Source organism: Rhinolophus ferrumequinum (assembly GCF_004115265.2).
Source record: "Rhinolophus ferrumequinum isolate MPI-CBG mRhiFer1 chromosome 15 unlocalized genomic scaffold, mRhiFer1_v1.p scaffold_54_arrow_ctg1_1, whole genome shotgun sequence".
NCBI lineage: Eukaryota > Metazoa > Chordata > Mammalia > Chiroptera > Rhinolophidae > Rhinolophus > Rhinolophus ferrumequinum.
In genome coordinates this window covers 4,838,627-4,858,870 of record NW_022680357.1, presented here as the reverse complement: position 1 = coordinate 4,858,870, position 20,244 = coordinate 4,838,627, and the positions used below count along the sequence as shown (strand labels likewise).

The 20,244-nt window shown below is 44.3% G+C and overlaps 1 protein-coding gene across 1 annotated transcript; it reads left to right on the top strand.

Annotated features, from left to right (window-relative positions):
- Nucleotides 1–1,950: 1,950 nt before the first annotated feature.
- Nucleotides 1,951–7,092, top strand: ZNF597 (zinc finger protein 597). The gene is given in 8 exon segments (XM_033101033.1): nt 1,951–2,104; nt 2,287–2,359; nt 3,185–3,311; nt 5,251–5,746; nt 5,748–6,010; nt 6,013–6,166; nt 6,168–6,256; nt 6,259–7,092. Coding segments are annotated over 7 exon segments (1,257 nt in total). The 5' UTR covers nt 1,951–2,104; nt 2,287–2,326; the 3' UTR covers nt 6,354–7,092.
- The last annotated feature ends 13,152 nt before the right edge of the window (nt 7,093–20,244 follow it).

The window sequence follows — 20,244 nt, the reverse complement described above, 5'->3', positions numbered from 1 at the left end:
GAAAGATTTTGTTTCCTCTCCCATTTCAGAGATGACCTCCTTTCTCTTGTTATCCATTAAGTTAATACAAGCTTCATTTCTAGCTATTGACACTGTGTTTATCTGTAATAACAAGCACAGTTCAAAGGAAAGGGTCATGAGAGTCACTCGTTCTTGATGAAAGAGCCAAAACTCAAAATCAGGAGAATCTGAACCCCAAATGAGACATCTCTGAAACAGGAATATAAGTGCATCATTAAATATAAGTGCAAAGAAAGAGGGGAAAGAGGACTACTGGAACAGCACAGCTGCTCTGTGATGAACATGCTTTTGATTCATACCAACATATAGCAGGCTGTTAGCTCTTCCTAACCATTTATGCTTTGGATTTGTTTAGCCTGTAGAGAAGTTTGTCCTTATCATTCTTACACCTGTCCTTTCAACACCTTTTTCCTTCCTCCTGGGACCCCCAGATACATCTTTTGTGACTCATTCCCTCAAGGCCTAGCTCTTAGCTAGCTGGCAACAGATGTCACTTGTGGCAGATACTGTTAAGTTACCTATCTGACACCTAGTCTACTTCCTTCTTTTTCTTTTACAACAGTGCTCTAATTCTGTGCAAGTAGATGGCTAGGGGAGGCTGGATCCTTCCCACAGTGCCAGGGAGTGAACTATGATGGGTCAAAGCCAATTATGGTAGGTAGTCTTTTTACTCTTGATAATGACTGGTTTAGGATAGATACATGATAGTGCATTGTCATCTTCACTAACATGCTAAGGATGGCAGAGGACAAATATGGAAGCATTGGGACCTTGATGGTGTCACTGAACCACTAAATTAACAAACCTGTAACTGCCCTACCTTTGAACAGGGTTTGTTGGGTTTTCAATTACCTGAGGCGGAAGCTATCCTGATATTCCACTAAACCCCAATACTTATTTTGTGAACTTTGATGATATTTCTTAACCATGCACCCATTCCTTGTTTAACCTTTTAAGTACAGGCATATGCCTGGCACTAGAATAAGGAAATATATTGAGACTCACTCAGAATTTCCTATGAAGGTATGTAACATCCTTATTTTTTCAAACATCTTTGTAAGCTAGAAACTTCTTTGAAACTACACTCTAAGGAGAGGTATTCGGAACTCTTTGAAGCTGAGAAAAGCAAAGTTGTATATTGGCCAAGAGGACCCAAGCAATTAGTGGCAGAGCTTGGAGAAAGAGCTCAATTTTTAACTTCCAAATCTCTACACCACAGCACCCAGTGTCAGTAAAGTGGAAAATATGTCGCAATGGGGCAGGTCGCATGTGAGGTACAAGGAGGCATACGAGACACAACATCCCGCGAAGGAAAACGATGGCTCTACTCCAGCTTCAGGCTCTGAGACTGATCTCAGTAGGGCTGGAGCTGCGGGGCATACTGCCACTAGAATGCACTGGGTCGGAGATTTACAATCCGGCCTAAGACGATCTGAATTTTGTCGAAGTAGAAGACACCACTTTACATTCTACGTACCCACAGTCAGCCCAAGACAAGAGGGCCGCTCAAGCCAAGGACCCGCATTCCTGGTTGGTCACTCATTCACCTTACCCCGGCCGCACCCAAGTTTCGCTACCAATAATCTTTCGGGTTTCGGAGTCTCCCTCTCTTAATTTCCTTCGGGTTTCGGAGCCTCCCTCTCTTAATCTCTTTCTTCCTGAAATATTACGTCCCTCTTGAGTCACCCTAACACTCCACTTGATGGGATCAGCCCTCAAGAAACTCGCCAGGGAGACCCAGGCAGCGGAACCGGAAATACTTGCTTGGAAAACCAGAAAGAAAACTACACCTCCCAGCATGCACGGTGAGACATCCGTCGGCCGTTAAGGGAATTGATTGGTAAACACACTAGAAGACCTGCCCCCTCCGCAGTCACGCTGGCCAATCACAGGACAGGGTTGCGTAAACGAAAGGGGGCGTGCGGCTTCCGGCTGCTTTCCCGGCAACTCCAACGTTGGAGAGAATGGGAATGTGTGAGACTCGAGGGGGCGGTAGCTCGCAGTCTCGGATCTCTTTTGGGGTAACTTTCTGCTGCTTTTGCCTGGGTAGCAGGAGATTTTTCTAAGATCATTAGTCCCAGTGGTAAGTGGGGCCCCGGCCGGCACGGGAGTATGCCCTTCCGAGGCAGAGTTCGGGAGAGGAGCCATCGTTTCAGGTCTTAAAGGGGCTGGGAAAGCGAGGGAGCCTGGGGGTGCTTGGAGGAGCTTTGCAGCAGAATTGGCCCTCCAAAGATTTTTCTTGTTCTTCCCAATTCTGTCCCGAAGTTCCTGTGGTGTCTTGAAGAAGGCACTCCTGCTTTCCGAGATGGTGTCCATGCTCGCACCACCCAGGGCTCAGGTGAGACCAGGTCCCTTCTCCCGGTCCAAGTTCCGGTCGCTACTTTCTGGCCTCTGCCGGTCCTCATTTAGAAAGTATGCCAGGAGGCCCTCTGATCTCCAAATATCCCTTTCACCAAGATGCCTTCATTCCTAGACCAGGCACATAGGAAAACTGGCTTATGAAATTCTTAAATTCAGAACCACCACCTGGGAACGGGGCCCAGTGGAGAAGGCCCCGTTCTCAGGGGCCAGATACAGAGTATCTCGAAGTATTTTTCCTGAATGCTGCTCAAATTGCAGATTTCTAGGCTTCATTCCACACCTGAATAAACAGAACAATCCCCTCAAGTGATTGTTAATCACACTGAAGGTCTGTTGATTTATAGGACTGGTAAACTTAGGGAAGGAAATAGGCCTGGATGTGATGCTACAGTGAGCTTAGCAGAGTGTTATCTGGAAGGAGAAGGACTAGCAAACGGGAGGGTGTTGGGAGAACACTGGAATCCCTATCCCTTTCATGATTCTTCCTAGACTGTGCAGTCGTCCCTTTTCCCTTAGAGCATCCATAATTTATGTTCCCCAAAAGTTGTTCCCTCATCTTTTCTCTTCTAAAACTTCCACAGCTTACCATTTTGGTCCTGAGACCACTGCCTCAAAAATTATGTCCATTTTTAGTCCCTCCTTCCCAATCCCCACCACCATTCCCAGCAGCACTCAGGAACCTTTTACACCAAGCCCTTTTCTTTCTTGCATCTGATGTTTCTGGCTCCTTTCAGCTTTCCTAGACTGAGTGAGGGGGTGGGGTTCATGCCGCTTGTCCTGAGATGGACTCTCATTGTTTCAGGGACTGATGCTGTTTGAGGATCTGACCGTGTATTTTTCTCAAGAGGAAAGTGTGAGTCTGTACCCTGGCCAGAGGTCACTCAGCAGAAACACCACACAGGAGTGTTTCGAGGATATGGCCTTGATGGGTAAGGTGATTGTTTTTCCTGCATTTTGGAACTTTGGTCAATTCTATGAATAGGAATTGATGTCTCATCCACATGTTTGTATCGGGGGGCAGTGGGACCTATCCCTGGGTGATTTATGTGGATATAAGAACTTGCATGGCAGTGCAATTTTCAAAGGATGAGATGACTTTTAAAAGACAAAAATCCTGTCTAGTATAGTGACTGGTTTTTCATGAGACATGGCAGTACCTGATTATCTTCCCAAATATTTGTTACATCAGTTTACAATTTTACTTGTGAAACCCCATTAGTATAGGTTACTATCATTTGCTAAAGTTTGGAAATTGATTTACTGTCAAGAAGGTGCTCTGCCTTTCTCACCTTAGGGGAACTCTATGCAGAAATGTTCTATGCCTGAGTACATTTTATCCCTGACTAGGGCTGATTATTTGAACTATCCCATACTCATATTTTATATTTTCCACTTCTCTCTTCCTCATGTTCATGTTTTCCTCTAACATCTCATACATATGAAGTATATTTACAATAGTTATTCTAACATTCTTTCTACCAGTTTTATCATCTGGGTCTATTTCCGTTGCTTGATTTTGCTCCCAGTTATGGTTCATACTTTTCTGCTTCTTTACATGCCTGGTAATTTTTGATTGGATGCTGGGCATTGTGAGTTTCATACTGTTGGATGCTGGCTTTTTTGTATTTTTTAAAAATAGTTTTGGACTTTATTGTGGAGTGTATTTAAGTTACTTGGGATCGATATGATCCTTTTAAGGCTTGCTCTTTGCTTTCTTAGGGTGTATTCAGAACAACCTTTAATCTAGGGCTGATTGGCCTGTTACTAAGGCAATGTCTTTCTGAGGACACTACTCAAAGCCCTGTGCATGAGGGAATCTTTTTACTTTGGCTGGTGGGAACATGAACTATTGAACTGTTCATGCATTCTGGAGACTGCTCTTTCTGTTCCTTTTTGGTGGTTTTTTCACTGCCCTGGGGTAGTTTCCTCAAATGCACTTTTAGATTAATACTTAGCCCGTCTTAAGAGGACCCCATCTAGATGCCCAGAGCTCTGTGCCTGGGCACCTTCCTCATCTCTGATATTTTGCTGTCAAATTCTAGCCACATTGGCATCACTGAACTTGGTCTCCTCAAATCAGCAAAACCACTGGGTACCATTTGGATTCCCACACAATGCACTTCAGCCCAGAAACCCTTTCCAGGCAGCGAGCTGAGACAGTCATGGGATTGTTTCTTTGGAAGGAAAGACAACTTTTGTATTGACATTATATTGGCTTTATAAATTAATAATGTTTGGGAAAATATTAAAAAGAAATGCTTCTTGGCAGGCCTGAGTTTTGTCAGCCATCCTAGCAGTGAGACTGGTTATTTTTTGCCTGTGGTTTGTGTAGCAGCTCTACCTTAATCTTTCCTTGGTGAGAGGTAAAGAAATTTTAGAGAATTCTCTTGGTGACAATAAAATGATTTCTAATAACGAGAGTGTTTCTCTGCTAGGTAGAAAAATACTCGTTTACTCTCTTTCTTTCTTGATAAATATGAATCCCACTCCCTCCTCGAATTGTAGTTGCTCAGCTATCACTTGAGACTGCTTACACAGTGAAAAGCTCTTGAGACCTAAATGAACTAACCGGAAGATCCCACCTCTAGACAGTGTCTACCAAGATTGCCCTTAGTTCCTATCCCACTGGACCCTGACTTAGTTGTAGCTATTTTCTGCTTCCTCCCTTCACAGGCTCACCTAGAACTAGATCCTTTGAGAAGCCAATAGAGCCTGCTGGCTCCTGATTGTGTATATTTACAGTGTCTGAGTTAAAGGATAAAGCTTCTACAGTTTCCTGGTCCGCTGTGTGACAACCTTAGCTGTTCTTTATCCAGTACCACTTTAGGGTGTTGTTTATGCTTTGCTTTGTTTTATTTTTATCAACAGGATGGGAAGGGAAGATTGAGAATAATCAGCAGTTAAGTTTACAATCTATGGGACTCGATGAACTTGCCCTAGAAAAATACTCCACTGCTGTGCCCCTTGTCTGTTACCCAGAAAAATCCTCTGAGACTGGAGTTAGAGTCCTTGAAAGGAAAATATCAGGTGGAACTTCTGCTTGCAAGAAAATGTTCATAAGCCTAGTAGTTACCATTGAAAACCACACCCCATTAATAGAACTATCCCAATATTTAGTAACCAGAGCACTTTCCGAAATTCTTCAATTTCCTGGGAAAGAAGCCAGAAATTCATACAAGTGTCCTGAATGTGACTAAAGCTTCAGTGATAATTCATACCTTGTTTTGCATCAGAAGACTCATTCGGGAAAGAAAAAGTATAAAAGTCATGCCTGGGGGAAGATTTTCAATCATAAAGCCAACCTGAGGACACACAGGAGAATCCATATTAGCAAGAAGTCTTGTAAGTGTGTTGAGTGCAGCACACTTCCACCAGCACTCACATCTGTCTTGGCACATGAATGTCCACATAAAGGAGAAACCCTACACAAGTGGCACATGCGGGAGACGTTTTATGTGGCACCCAGGATTAGCACAGCATCAGGAAACCCACGCTACCAATAAAGCCTATGAATGTACCAACTCTGGTAAATATTTTGGTCAGAAAACAAATCTTGCTTTGCATAAGAAAATGCACACATCAGCCACCCAGGATCAGTACACTCGCTGCATGAAATGATTCAGTAGCTCTCACATCTTGCCCTTCCCGAGAAGGGCCACAAGGATCACTCTAAATACTGCAGTGATTGTAGGGAAAAATTGCTTTTGTTTTCAAAATTCAAGCTTTTAAAATGTCCTGAATGTGCAATGACCTTTCTTTGTATCTCTGACCTTATTTCTCATCAGCATTCATAAAGGGGAAAAGTCCCACAAATGCAAGACATGTGAAAAAAGTTTTATTTTGGACTCACAGCTTGCATTCCACCAGAAGAGCCACAGGAACTTTTTACATGTACCATGTGTGGGAAAAGTTTCAGGTTGAAAATGAATTTCGTTATTCATCAGCAAACCCATTTGAAAAATGTCATGTAAATATAGCAAATATAGCTTGTGCTTTTCAGTATCTATACTAAAAATTGGGAACGATTACCCTTTATGCCAGGTATTATGGGGGAAGGTGAGAATTTATGCCAAAAATGCTGGTCTGTGCCTCAATATAGAAAGTCACTTTTCCAGATGAGGTTTCCTTCACAAGTAACTTCAGGTTTTACATTTTTCTTTATTTTCCAGATTTTGGAAGGTTATGCCAAATCTCCATAAGAGATTAGAAAAATATCACTTTTACAAAAACATTAATATAGACATGAGTGTAATTGTCTCTTTAGTGTAATATTGTTAATGACTGGTAGGCAGAAAGAAAATTTTTAACCCCAAGTGTCAGTTACTGTGAAAGAGGCATATTTTCAGTTGTTGCCTTATTGTGTGCTTACACCTGAACCTTGATGTAATTCAAACTGCTCTGAGCCCAAGGAGTTGAAGGAAGAGGTCAGGGCCTGCCAGTGAGCTCCATGCTGTTTTTTTATGATGAAGGTTTTTTCACCCTTCTGTTTACTGTGTCAACTGATGAAGATAGATTCCACAGACTGTCATTAACTCAGAGATATTATCAGCCTACCATATTAGTATGAACAAATACTGGATAAAAGTTAATATAGGGGGTCGGCCCAGTGGCTCAGGTGGTTGGATCTCCGTGCTCCTAACTCAGAAGGCTGCCGGTTCGATTCCCATATGGGCCAGTGGGCTCTCAACCACAAGGTTGCCAGTTCAATTCCTCAAGTCCCACAAGAGATGGTGGGCAGCACCCCCTGCAACTAAGATTGAACACGGCACCTTGAGCTGAGCTGCCACTGAGCTCCTGGATGGCTCAGTTGGTTGGAGCGCGTCCTCTCAACCACAAGGTTGCTGGTTTGACTCCCGCAAGGGACGGGTGGGCTGCGCCCCCTGCAACTAGCAATGGCAACTGGACCTGGAGCTGAGCTGTGTGTGCTCTGCACAACTAAGACTGAAAGGACAACAACTTGAAGCTGAACGGCACCCTCCACAGCTAAGATTGAAAGGACAACAACTTGACTTGGAAAAAAGTCCTGGAAGTATACATTGTTCCCCAGTAAACTCCTGTTTTCCTTTCTCTAATAAAATAAATAAATAAATAAATAAATAAAGTTAATATAGGCATGAAAAACTACATGCAGGAGTTTATTGCTATACATGGTTGGTTCACTACCTTTTTGCAGCATGAATGTTGACAAACTATTCAGAGTGAAAACTTTGTACTGAAGAAATTGACTTGAACAAATTTCTTGGGTTTTGTTGTTGATGCAGTGATGAAAATGTGTATCAAACACCTCCTTAACGTGATTACCAGAATATTAGGGTCTGTAATAGCTATCATGGATGAAAACAGCATTATTCCAATAGAATTCAGGTGTCAACAGTTTACGTTTTGTAATGAAAGCATGGAATTTAGTTGTCATTCTTGAAGGAGTTGGACTCAAAATTTTTTAGAGCTTTGTTGTAATAGGTAACAGTCTATTCACATCTCCCCATTTAACATAGAAAATCACTAACCCAGTAATTCAGAGAGTTAAAACTAAAAACAAGTGACATTTCACAGTAAATGCTATTTTGAGTTTTTGACTCCTGAGATTCCATATAATTAATATTGTTTTGATGAGGGCAGCACGTCATACAATCTGATACCGCAGATTTTGCTCAAAGTAATCTGCCAATTTACCAAATGTACAAAACAGATTATGGTTCATCTGAATAGTCTATTTTGAATTGTCCATTACACTTGTTTTCCGTATAGGATTTCAGTAGGACAGTGATTTTGCTTTGACCATTTGTTTAAAAAATAACTAAATGAGCTACATTAGAAGTGTGTATATTCATGTTAGTTTTGTAGATGAAAAGAGCTTTTCATCTGATAATAGTATGACCATTACCCTTTTCAGGCCCATATGATTACAGGTGTTTTGTCTTTTATTTTTTGACATCCCTGCTTGCATTAACAGTCTAGGGAGGATGGGGATATGCCATAATTATACTTATAGAAACCTAAGAATGCTGCAATCTCTAGTTTCTTTTGATACCTCATAAATATGTTGTATGCACTTGTACTGTTTGTCCGTTTAATGTTTCGATTTTACTGTTTTTGATGTATTTTTAGCAGGTTTAGCTCTAAATTGCAACCTCTTACTAGGCAGTGATATGTCTATTTGATGTGCAATTTGACATCCAGAAATGCTTTATGATGACAAGGTGAACTGTTTTCTACACTTCAGTGGTTTTAGGTGGCAGTGAGGTGAATTTTGAAGATTGGTGGGATTGTGGTTTGCAGAGGGTGAATAAATGACTTGGGGCCATTTAAAAATGGAGGTAAAGTCGTTTGCTCCCCGGAACTCATTAGAAAATGCCAGCGCCACTCGGGGAGACAGCGCTGAGACGTTCAGTTCTGTTCCTGTCTTTGCCCCAAGGCGGCGGCACAGGACCAGGTACCTGGTCACTAAGAGCAGCGGTTGCCGCCTGGGTGGAGGAGGATGGGAAGTCGAGGTATGTTGGGTGAGGCTTTCAGCTTTGCTCGGCCTCGGAGAACCTCTGCGGTTCGCGCCGGGCCACCAGCCCCACTGGCCGGCGGAAATGCCAACGACACGAGACGCGCTAGAGCGGTGCGCAAGGCTGGGAACCGGAAGTCGCGAGCTCACTTCCGGCTCCCCCTTCGGGCCGCTCCACTGCGCTCTCCCGAGGTACCCGAGGCTCGGTGGGAGGTGGGGACCCATCGGCGCGCTCGGCCGGGCTGCCCCCAACCCACCCACTGACGTGGTCTCCACAGAAGCCGAGCGGCGGGGGCAAGAGCCATTTGCCGATGGGCTCCTCAGGCCTTTCCTTCCGCATCGGCGGGAGGGTAACGCCGGCGTGACTGTCGGGGACCAGCCGGAATCCGCCCCGCGACTCTAGGCACTGACGGCGGTAGGGACGGGAGAAGGAGCCCCGTGCTGTCTCCCGGCCCGACCCGCGCTTTGGCAATGCGAAGCTACGGGCTCGCCCTGCCTGTGTGTCTGGCCTGTTGAAAGGCTTGTTGCTTTGTGCTTCTCACTTGCCCTGGGTGCAGTAGCTTCTCTAGAAGCAGCGCCAGTCTCGTCTGCCTTCTGTGTGTCCACAGCCGAATGCTAACATGCTTCTGTTACTTACGAGTGTATCCTGGGCTCACCTGAGTACATCCCCTCCACCCCCAAGAGAGCTTAGCCACTTAACACGACTACAAAAACTTCACTTTATATCTAGCCCATGTCTCTCCTCTCCCCTCCACCCTAGATCCCTATACAAGTATTCAAGTGCCTACTAGAGATTTTCCTTTGGATGCCTCTGAGGCATCAAAACAGATGCCCCAAACCAAACTCATGCTTTTAGCCCGTGATTTGTTTGCCTCCAGTATATGGTGCCACACCCACACAATTGCTCATGCTACCAACACACTCCATCTTCCTCTGGTCCTCATCCATTCGGTCAAGTCCTGTGCATTCTACCTCAAAAATAGCTCTCAAACCTGACTGCTTCTGCCTCTACTGTCTACCCTTATCAGGCAATTCTCTCCTGGGATGACTGAAATAGCTCCATCCACTCTCACACCACTCTTGTTCTCTGCTAGCACAGCCAGCACATCTGATCATGTCACCATCCAACTTCACATCTTCCATTGGCTTCCCATTGTCCTTATGATAACGTCCAAAAATTTCACCATGACCTTCCTAATTGTTACTTCCCTGCCAGCTCCAACTCCAGCTGCTCTCCATCCTGTCTCTTTCTAGCTGCACTTGCAGTTCATCAAATACACCACACTCTTTAGTTCCTCAAGAATTGTGAAACCACTTAAATCCTTTTACCTGGAACATCCCCCCATCTCTACCTCCTTTATTTTACCCTCCATATAGCACTTATCATGCTTGTAATTGAGTACTAATTACGTAAATAGTAGTTTAATGTCTGTCTGGGGAGAGGGACCAGGCACATGGCAAGTACTTAAAATTGTGCACTGAAAGAATACAACTTCTATGGCTCTATTGGATATAACTGTAAGACTGGAGGGAAGGGAATAGGCACTATGCTGTCACTTACAAATAGGGAGGAGGTGTAACAGTGGCCCAGAAAAGCCCCAAGGAATTTAGCAAAAAGCTTGACTAAAATAGTTCTCAGGATAAAAATGTTAAGATGCTCTATAGGCTTGAAAGGAAAAATTTAGGAAAGATGCACAATTGCTACAAGCCACGTTTTAAAGAAAGTGGGGTAAATGTGATATTTATTTCAAATAGGATTGTGTTGAGCTAATACAACAGAGAAGGAGACTTGAACGAGTTGAGTCTACATCTTACTGCCTTGAACTTTCTGGGAGTATAGTGTGAATGTTCAAAGTAGCATACATCACTGGACCAGAGGGCACCTGGCCTGATAACATCATTGCCTGTGCTGGTCCCATCCTGTAAGTTCCTCTCAGTGTGAGAGGGGCAAGCACCCAGGATGGGCAGAATGGTGCTACACTTGAAGGCTAAGCTGCACAGGAAATTCCATGAGGGGGAACTGCTGACACCTTGAATATCATGGATCAAAAGGGCCTCGGTCAGCAGGTCCACATTCCTGTTAGAAGTTAAATTTCATTTGACCTATTTGGCTCATGAGCCCATCCATGAACCAACTCCTGTAGCCAGGAGGATGGAGTCGACTGGCCAGGCCTGGTTCTCATGCACTATGGTTGGGGTCAGCCCCGCCAAAATCACATGGATGAAGCGTGACGGAAGAAGTAACTCTTTAAGGGATACTTAGGATACTGTATGAAGAATAAGGAAAGATGGGTGTTGGTGTCAAAAGTAACAAATCCGAGTAGAGAAATCGGAGAGGTAATGAGAATAGTGATCAAAATGGCTAACACTAATCAAGTGTTTCTTATGTGTCTGGCCCTCCTGTGCTAAGCACTTTTTTTGGATTATTTCACCATTATTATTACCATTTTACACATGTAGAAAATAGGACTGAACTGTAGGATATGTTGGGAAACAGGAGATAGGATGGAAGTTGTTGAAGGTGTGCTGAAAAATCGCTAGCTTCCTGTTTTGTGCAAACACCAGTAAATGACTGAGTCTCAGTCTTCTCAAACACCAGAGACTAATCATGAAGTCTCCCTCAAATTGTGTAAGGGTCAAGGAAGAGGCTGTAAAGTGTTCTCAGAGGAATCATTACTGCCATCAAGTGATTGTGGCAGAAGGAGAAAGCTGGAGGGCCTTGACCTTCCCATGTCAAATACAGCCTTCCCCAGTCACTTCCCATCAGGTTATGCCTGTTTAAGTTTCTTTCTTAGTAGTTACTGTTGCAGTTTTACATTTGTTTAAGGATTTTATTCATGTCTGTTTCCCCCTCTAAAATGGACTAAGATAGCATGCACATCGTCTGGGTTCACCATAGAACCCCCAACCTCCCCCCCCCCAGCACCTTATGGTGCCTGGTGCATAGTAGGCATTCAATAAATATTTGTTACAAGAGTGAACAAGTTAATGAATGAACTTCCAGTACAGCTTTTTAGCTTAGGGCCAACTGTCCCCAACAAGCAACTCGCTGGATGTGGAGCCAGATAAAACTACATTTCCCAGAGGGCTCCACAGTGGCCAGGCCCCTCTTCACACTGACAGCTATGACAAACAATAGGAGACAAAGCTTCCTCAGGTTGGGCTCTAGATGGCTCAATCAAAGAGGAATGAACAGTGTAGTTCCTGTCAAGGCCCCTGCCCATCACCAGCTGATTTATCTGCGGGTGCCTCGGCCCCCTCTGCCCAGCAAGTTCCAAGCCTTGCAGAAGAGACGCTGCTCTCGGCTCGCCACTCCTTGGGGGGTTTGGCCGCCATCTGCAGCCCCGCGCGCCATCCCGGGGTGAGGAGGTGGGACAGGAAGGCAGGGACAGGGTTTCGATGTGACTTGGATTGTGGGGATAACTGCAGAGATGAGGACCTGTAGTAGGGGTCATAGGAATGAGGAATAAGGGGTGGCTTCGAGACAGATTTGGGCGGCAAAAGGAACGATTCGGTGGGGTGAGAGAGCAGGCAGTCAGAGATGACTTGTAAGTTTCAGATTTGGGTGTCTTAACGGTTGGTAGCTTTGTAGAGAGAAGATCTCGACCCCTCCTAAGTTTACAGTTTTTTTGAACTATAGAGAGATGCTTTAATAATAAGGGAGTATGACATGGCAGCTGTGTGCTTAGTGCTATACAGGAGAGGCGTGTCATGCTATGAGAGGAATTTCACCTGGCCAGGAAGGTCAGGGAGCACATTTCCTTCTGGGGAGAGCTGGGAGCTACACAATGACCTGTAGCTTATTGGTTGGAGACTTCTGGAAAGGGCACAGGGCAGTGGGCTGAGGCCTGTAATGAAAACCTTACAAGAGTCTCAGCTAATGTGTCTACTTCTGACCCCATATATAGTAAGCTTTTCCTACTCACCTGTACTATTTCCAGGGAAAAACAGCCAGAAATTAGAGGACACAGGTGCCCAACTACATGCTATAGAGGTCCAGCCCCAGCTGCTTTGAGGCTGTCCCCTAAGCCATAAGATGGGTGCTGACTTGGGTGCCCTGGACCTCCCCATCCCCCAGAACTGGAAAGCCTCCTGATAAAAAGATGCCACTTGCGGGTGGGAATCCAACCTAGAAACTCATCTTTCTGGTCCTGAAACACTTCATGCTCATCTGATCAGCTAGTTAGGGTGAACAGTCTTTTGGGATATAACGTCCTGTCCCCTCCACCTGCCTCAGGACATCCCTTACTCGCTATGAGCAAACTTCTCCATCAGAGAGGACTTTCTCCTTGGCTCCAATATCCCTTCCCTGAGGGCACATATCTCCCTTCTGGTATGATCTATGACCTCTGGTTCCTCCAAATCCTGGATCAGAGAGGACTCTTACTGTCCTCTTCTAAACAGAGCCTCATTCCCAGGGAATTATCCTGCTCAGTGCGGTATATGCCTTAGAACTAGACACGCAGGGGCATACTCTCCAGAGGTGTCTGGATCCTCAAATGCTTTACTTCAACTTCGTACTGAAAAACACACCTCCCAGGTGGGCTCCATCTCTGCATTCAGAGGAATTAAGACTGACAGATTTTTACAAAGCCTTTGTGTGGGGTGTTCCAGAGGCTATAACATGGTCTCCCTCATTCCCGGTCCCCTGCACCTGCCCATTGCCTCTCTAAGGTATTCACAGGAGCAACCAGGGCTCCAGAGGCAAAGGCCTGTATGACTGGAAGTCCAGCATCTTAGAACTTAAAACAATGAGGACAGCCCCCGAATGAAATGTTGCACCTTATAAAGTGGCAAGTTCCCCATCTATGAAAATTTCTAACAAGAGCTTGGATGCATCTCTCAGGGTGTGGTGGAGGGATCTATGCAACAGGTAGTGTGGACAATCTTAGTTTTTCTTCTAGCAGTAGGCCACGATTTCTAAGTTATTTATTTTGAATAGGCTGTGATTTTGAAAAGGTTTGTAAAGAGAAGTGTGGGATAGTCAGAGGCAGACTTGATCACCCTTCGAGTTTTGCTGTGGGCCAGCCTTGCCGGTGGCAGCCTTGCCCACTGGTCTACACTTCCAGGTAGGCTGGACCAGACCTGTGGAGCCACCCGAAGCGGGGACCAGGCCTCTTGAGGGATGAGGCATTTCTGCTCTGTGGAGCCTTGCCTTAGCGTGCTCGGGCCCTCACCATGTTGGTGGTACATAAGTCAGACCTTCTCACTGAAACCGTATAGAGTTGAAGAAACAGATTTGAAAGGGAAACTAGAGCCAGGGTTGGAACTAGATTTGTCCAAAGCCAAAGTTCATGCACACTTGGTGCTACAGTCTGAACGTTTGCGTGACCCCCACCCCCCAAATTCATATATTGAAATCCTAACCCTCAAAGATGATGGTATTAGGAGGTGGGGTCTTTGGGAGGTACCTAGGTCATCACGGTAGGGCCCTGATGAATGGATTAGATTTCTTATGAGAGAGACCCCAGAGAGCTCTCGCGCCCCTTCCACCATGTGAGGACAGAAGAGCGCCTGCTATAAACCCGGAAGAGGGCTCTCATCAGAACATGACCGGACTGTTCTGGTGCCTTGCTCTTGGACTTCCAGTCTCCAGAACTGTGAGAAATAAATGTCTGTTGTTTCTAAGCCATTGAGTCTGTGGTATTTCGTTATAACAGCCCCAGCAGACTGAAACACTTGGTTATGCTGAACTGTCTCCAGACACTCCTTTCTTAGAGTTTTCCAAAAGGTAAAACAAGTGCCATAAAACCTTCCTCAGAACACTGTCTTCGGCCTGAACACCCACACTCCACATAAACTACAGATCTCTGCAGTATCACTTCCTGGGCTCTGCCATTTCCTAAGACTGTGTCACTCAGATCTGTCAGCTCAGGCCTTCCCTCCTGATGATGAAAGCACACTGCTCCTGCCCTCTCCCGACAAGGCTGATTCCTCAGTACAGGTATCTCCTGTCCCCATCACCACACAAACATACCCATGTCCCATGCCCGTGTCCTCGCACCTCCTGGTGGGACCCAGGTGAGCCCTAGTTTGTAACTTTCATCTTCGGATGTTCCGCCCTCCTTAAAGCTGCTCCTGTTGGGGATGCCCTCCTTCTACCACACTGGCCTCTCTCTTTGCCCCTAACCCTCTGCTCCCATCTTTTAGGGCAAGCTCTTCCCTAGACCTCTGCACCTGTTCCTGCTTGAAGGGACTCCAGGGACACATTAGTATGGCGCCACTCTCACAAGACTCTGGGCCCTCTGATAAACTTTTCATTGTTTTTTTTTTTTTTTAAACTAATGTATTTGCAAAAAGTAAGGAGCACATTATTCACAATAGCCAAAAGATGGAAACACTCCAATGTCCATTGACAAAGAACAGTTAACAAAATGGGATCCGGACAATGGAATATTATTCAGCCTTAAAAGAAAGGAAATTCTGACACGTGCTACAACATGGATAAACCTGGAGGACATGTGCTAAGTAAAATAAGCCAGCCACAAAAAGACAAATACTGTATGATTCCACTTATATGAGGTACCTAGAGGCGACTTTATAGAGACAGAATTATTAGGTTGGTGCAAAAGTAATTGCGGTTTAAAAGGTTAAAAACAATTGCAAAAACCGCATTTACGTTTGCACCAACTTAATAAAATGATGGTTACCAGGGGCTGGGGAAAAGGGAATGGGGAGTTATTTAATGGGGACAGAGTTTCGGTTTGGGAAGGTGAAAAAGTTCTGGAGATGGATATTGGTGACGGCTGCACAACAATGTGAATGTACTTAATGCCACTGAATTGTACACTTAAAGTGGTTAAAATGGTAAATTTTAGGTTATGCATATTTTACCACAATAAAAAATGGTTTAAATGGTAAATTTTAGGTTTTACAATTAAAAAATAAATTTAAAAAAGCCAATGTGAAAAAAGAAAGTAAGGAGTAGTGTAAGGACCATAGAAAAAAGGGGGTGCATCTGCTTTGGCCTCTCTCTAGGACATCAATTTTATTCATAAATAGCCCTTTGGAGAAATTCTTCTCCCTTTCCAGGACATTCTCCACTGTGACCACAGTGTAAGCAAGTGCCACATGCAGGAAAATAGGACCTCTCCTCCCTTGAATCCCAGCAGCTTCTGCTCATTCCAGGCCCAACTATTTGATCTGAATTGCTGACAGGAGATTTCAAGACGCTCAGTTTTACTTAACGTACGATTCGTCCTCATATATGACACTTTCCAGAAAACAAAATACTTTCACATATACACGTGTTCACTTCACCAGTCACGGAGGTTAAGCAGGGCAGGTCTTCCCATTTCCAGTGGAGAGAAAAGGCTTGGTGAATTTAAGTGACACATCCAGACCACCGGGCTGGAGAACGACAGAGCTGGGTACAAAGCCATCCCTAGGTCTTAGCTTGGTACAAAGTCCACTCCTCTGGTTTGTTTATGGAGCTGCCTCAGATCCAACTAAGCCCAAGTCACCCTGGGATCAAGGTCAGTTTTTGGGGTTCCTCTAGCTGGCTCTGCCCTTATCTGGTCCCGGACAAGTTTCTAGATGACATTTGGAGAGGTCTGCGTCATACTTCTGTTTCACTGGCTATCCAGAATTTGTGACTGTATTGGTCACTTTTGTATTTTGGCAGGTGACAGCTGCTTTAAAGAGAAGTATTGCAATTGTGCAGAAAGGTATATTAAAGCAGAATGGGAGAAAATATTTGCAAGTCATATATCTAAGGAAGACTTGATTCTAGAATATATAAAGGACTCTTACAACTCAACAATAAAAAGACAACCCAATTTTAAAAAGGCAGAGGTTTGGAATATCCATTTGTCCAAAGAAGATACCCAAATGGCCAGTAAACACATCATTAACCATCAGGGAAATGTAAATCAAAACCACAATGAGACATCACTTCATATCCACTAGCATGGCTATGATAAAAAAGACAGGTAATAACAAGTGTTGACCAAGATGTGGAGAAATTAGTACCCTCACATCCTGCTGACGGGGATGTAAAATGGGGCAGACTCTGTGGAAAACAGTCTGTCAGTTCCTCAATGGCTAAACAGAGTCAACATTTGATCCAGAACTTCCACTCTTAGATATACACCCAAGAAAAATGAAAACATGTATTTACAGAAAACTTGTACACGAATGCTTGTAGCAGTATTACTCATAATACCCAAAAAGTGGAATCAACCCAAATGTCCATCAACTGATGAATGGATAAACAAAACATGGTCTATCCATACAATGAAATATTGTCATAAAAAGCATGAAGTACTGAAATATGCTACAACATGGATGGACCTTAAAGAGGCTGTGCTGAGTAAAAGGAGAGGGGCGTAAGGGGGTGCACGGGTGGGGAGAGACTACTAATGACGACAGTATCTCCTTTTAGGCTATTGAAAATGTCCTAAAATTAGATTGTGGTGATGGTTGCACAACTCTGTGACTATGCTGTAATTATTGAACGGTACACTTTAAATGGATGAATTTTATGGTATGTGAAGTACATCTCAATAAAGCTATAAGAAATAGCATTTTTGTTCTAGAAACATCTGGGGAAATTTCAACACTGTCTATTGGATGGTATTTGGGAGTTATTGTTAATTTTCTGGGGTTTGATAATGGTATCATGGGATGGGTTTTACAAGTCCTTATCTGCTGTAGACGGAAAATGCTTTTCAGAGAAATCTGTGAGGTCCAGATTCCCCCACTTATGCATGGATGCTTCCCCCATCCCTGTCTCCCTCGGGGTAACCAGAGGACCAAATTACCTAAGTAGGAGTTACCCCAATTCCACATGGATTAAGTACAGGGCAAACCCAGAAAATATGGTGAAACTTACAAGCTGCTCCATGGGTGAGGGCTGCACAAGAGAGGAGAAAGACTACTTTCTTATGTGGGTTAGCTTATTGCAACCCAGCAGGTCAGTGTTTTGTGCTGAGGCCCTCTGGTGGAACAACACATGGGTGAGGGGAATAGGGGAGGGGGAACCCTACATTTGAAAAACTGAGTATAGACCTGCAAAGGTGGCTGAGCACCCAGGGGCCTTCTTTTAGGACTTCAAGCACTTCTCATCTGGAGTTGAGCCTTATCTGCCAAACTGGGCTGGGCGAGGTGAGGCAGCATCACCTTTTGGAAATGAGTGATATTCAGAGTGGTGATTTCATCACATTTATTCAAGGACCACAGTTGAACAGGTACTCAAAAACATTAAGATTCAGCAATTATTGATTTTGTAATCAGAAGAGAGAAAACATATATACACAGGTTCTTCAAAACATACCAACCAAACAAAGCTGTTATTTAAGGAAGAGTTCCTGTCCCAACTCTTGTAAATAAGAAAAGTGGAAATCTATTTTTTTTTTTTTTTTTTTTTTGCTTTTGGAGAGATCTTTGATTAACCAAGTTGATTCAATAGATGGGTGTGGTTAGCTAAACCATGGCCCCCCCCAAAGGTGTCCACATCCTAACCCCTGGAACTCATGAATGTTACCTTATATGCAAAAGAGATTTTGTAGATGTGATTAAGGATCTTGAGATGGGGAAATTATCTTGGATTATCTAAGTGGCCCCAACATAATCGCAACGGTCCTTATAAGAGGGAGGCCAGAGGGTCAGAGTCAGAGAAGGTGACGTGATGATATAGACTGGAGGGGTACAATCTGAACATGGAGGAAGGGGCCACAAGCCAAGGAATACAAGCAGCCACTAGATGCTGAAAAAGGCAAGGAAACCTATTCACCTGAGAGGTTCCGGAAGGAACCAGCCCGGCTTACACTTTGATTTCAGCTCAGTGAAACTGATTTCGGACTTCTGTCTTCCTGTACTATCTAAGAGATGTTTGTGTTGTTTTAAGCCACTAAGTTTGTGGTCATCAATAGGAAACTAATACAGACATAAATAGGATTAGGGAAGTTATTAAGAAACAACAGTGAAACTGGTGTGGAAAAAGGAACTGGGGTGAAACGGGAGCAGAATGAGAAATCAAGAGGCGTTGCCAGTGAGAGGCAGCAGACAGGAGTGAGGCAAAGTGCAGGCCTAATGAAGACAAACTCTTCTAATATCCAACATCGCTGGGAAGGGGACCATGGTGGTCTAAAGGGCCACGAAAAACTATGAGGAAAGCCATTGGGCTTCCATTAAGTCCATCTCTGCTCCAAAGAGGCTGTCCACTGCACTCAACAGACTGTCACCAGAATCTTAGATTCAGGCAGAAATGGGCCCTAAGGGTAAAGCAGGGGCCCTGCAGGTAAAGCAGAGGCCCTCGGCTCTTCAATTACCGACACCTATTTCTCTTGGCTGGGTGTGGACTAAGCCCAAAAGCTAAAATGATGAAAAAGTAAGGTTCTTATCCTTAAAGATATTTTATTCTGTATGGCACCACTGACATTTTTGACCAGATAACTCTGTTGTGGGGTCCATGCTGTGCACTGTAGGACATTTCGCGGCATTCCTGGTCTCTACCCACTAGAGGCCAGGAGCTACCTTCCCTTCCCCAAATCATAACAACCAACATTTTCAGACATTGCTAAATGCTCTAGGGGATAAATCTGCTCCCAGTCTGAGCACCACTGGTGAGCAGAGTGGAGCCAAGAGTGACACACCCTTTAAGTCGAAGTCTGCCTAGAACTTGTCAGAGAAGACTTTGCAGAGCAGACAACCCTTGGGAGATGAGAGAGGGAAGAGGGAGTGCGGGGGTGGCAGGTCCTAAGGGCAAAGAGAACAGTGTGTGCAAAGACCCAGAGGGCAGGGACACACATGTGTGCACTTGTTTCTGCTGTAAGGAAAAACGTAATGTTCTTGGGGGGAGAGGGGAAGAAGTAAGAGAGGGGAGGTGCAGCACAGGTCATAGCCCTAGAATGACCAGCAGTGATTTGAGGATATTGATGCTTTAAAAAGAATGCTACCTACCCACTTTCTGCTTGAAGTAGCGCATCTACCAACAGAGATCAGCTGGCTTGCCCAGTGTGACTAAAAATTGCATACTGGTTAGGTTTTTCAGACAATGAAGGGATGGGATTAAATGATCTCTCAGGCTTAGTTTGAGGGCTTTAACATTTTATATATTTTGTCATTTTTAGAAATTTCATTGAGGTTTAAATTACGTATCATACAATTAACCTATTTCAATGATTTTTAGTAAATATACTGGAATAATCCAGTTTTAGAACATTTTTGTCACCCCATTTTGTTATTCTTTAAGCTACTGGCCGAAGTGAGAAACAGTCTACACATACTACTTGCTTTTTGGTGTAGCTTTTCCCTATCACTTGGGTGGTTGCAGCAGCTGTGTAGATTTTCTTTTCCTAAATCAAAGGTGCTTTGATATAAAAAGATACCTCAGTGTGTGTGTGTGTGTGTGTGTGTGTGTGTGTGTG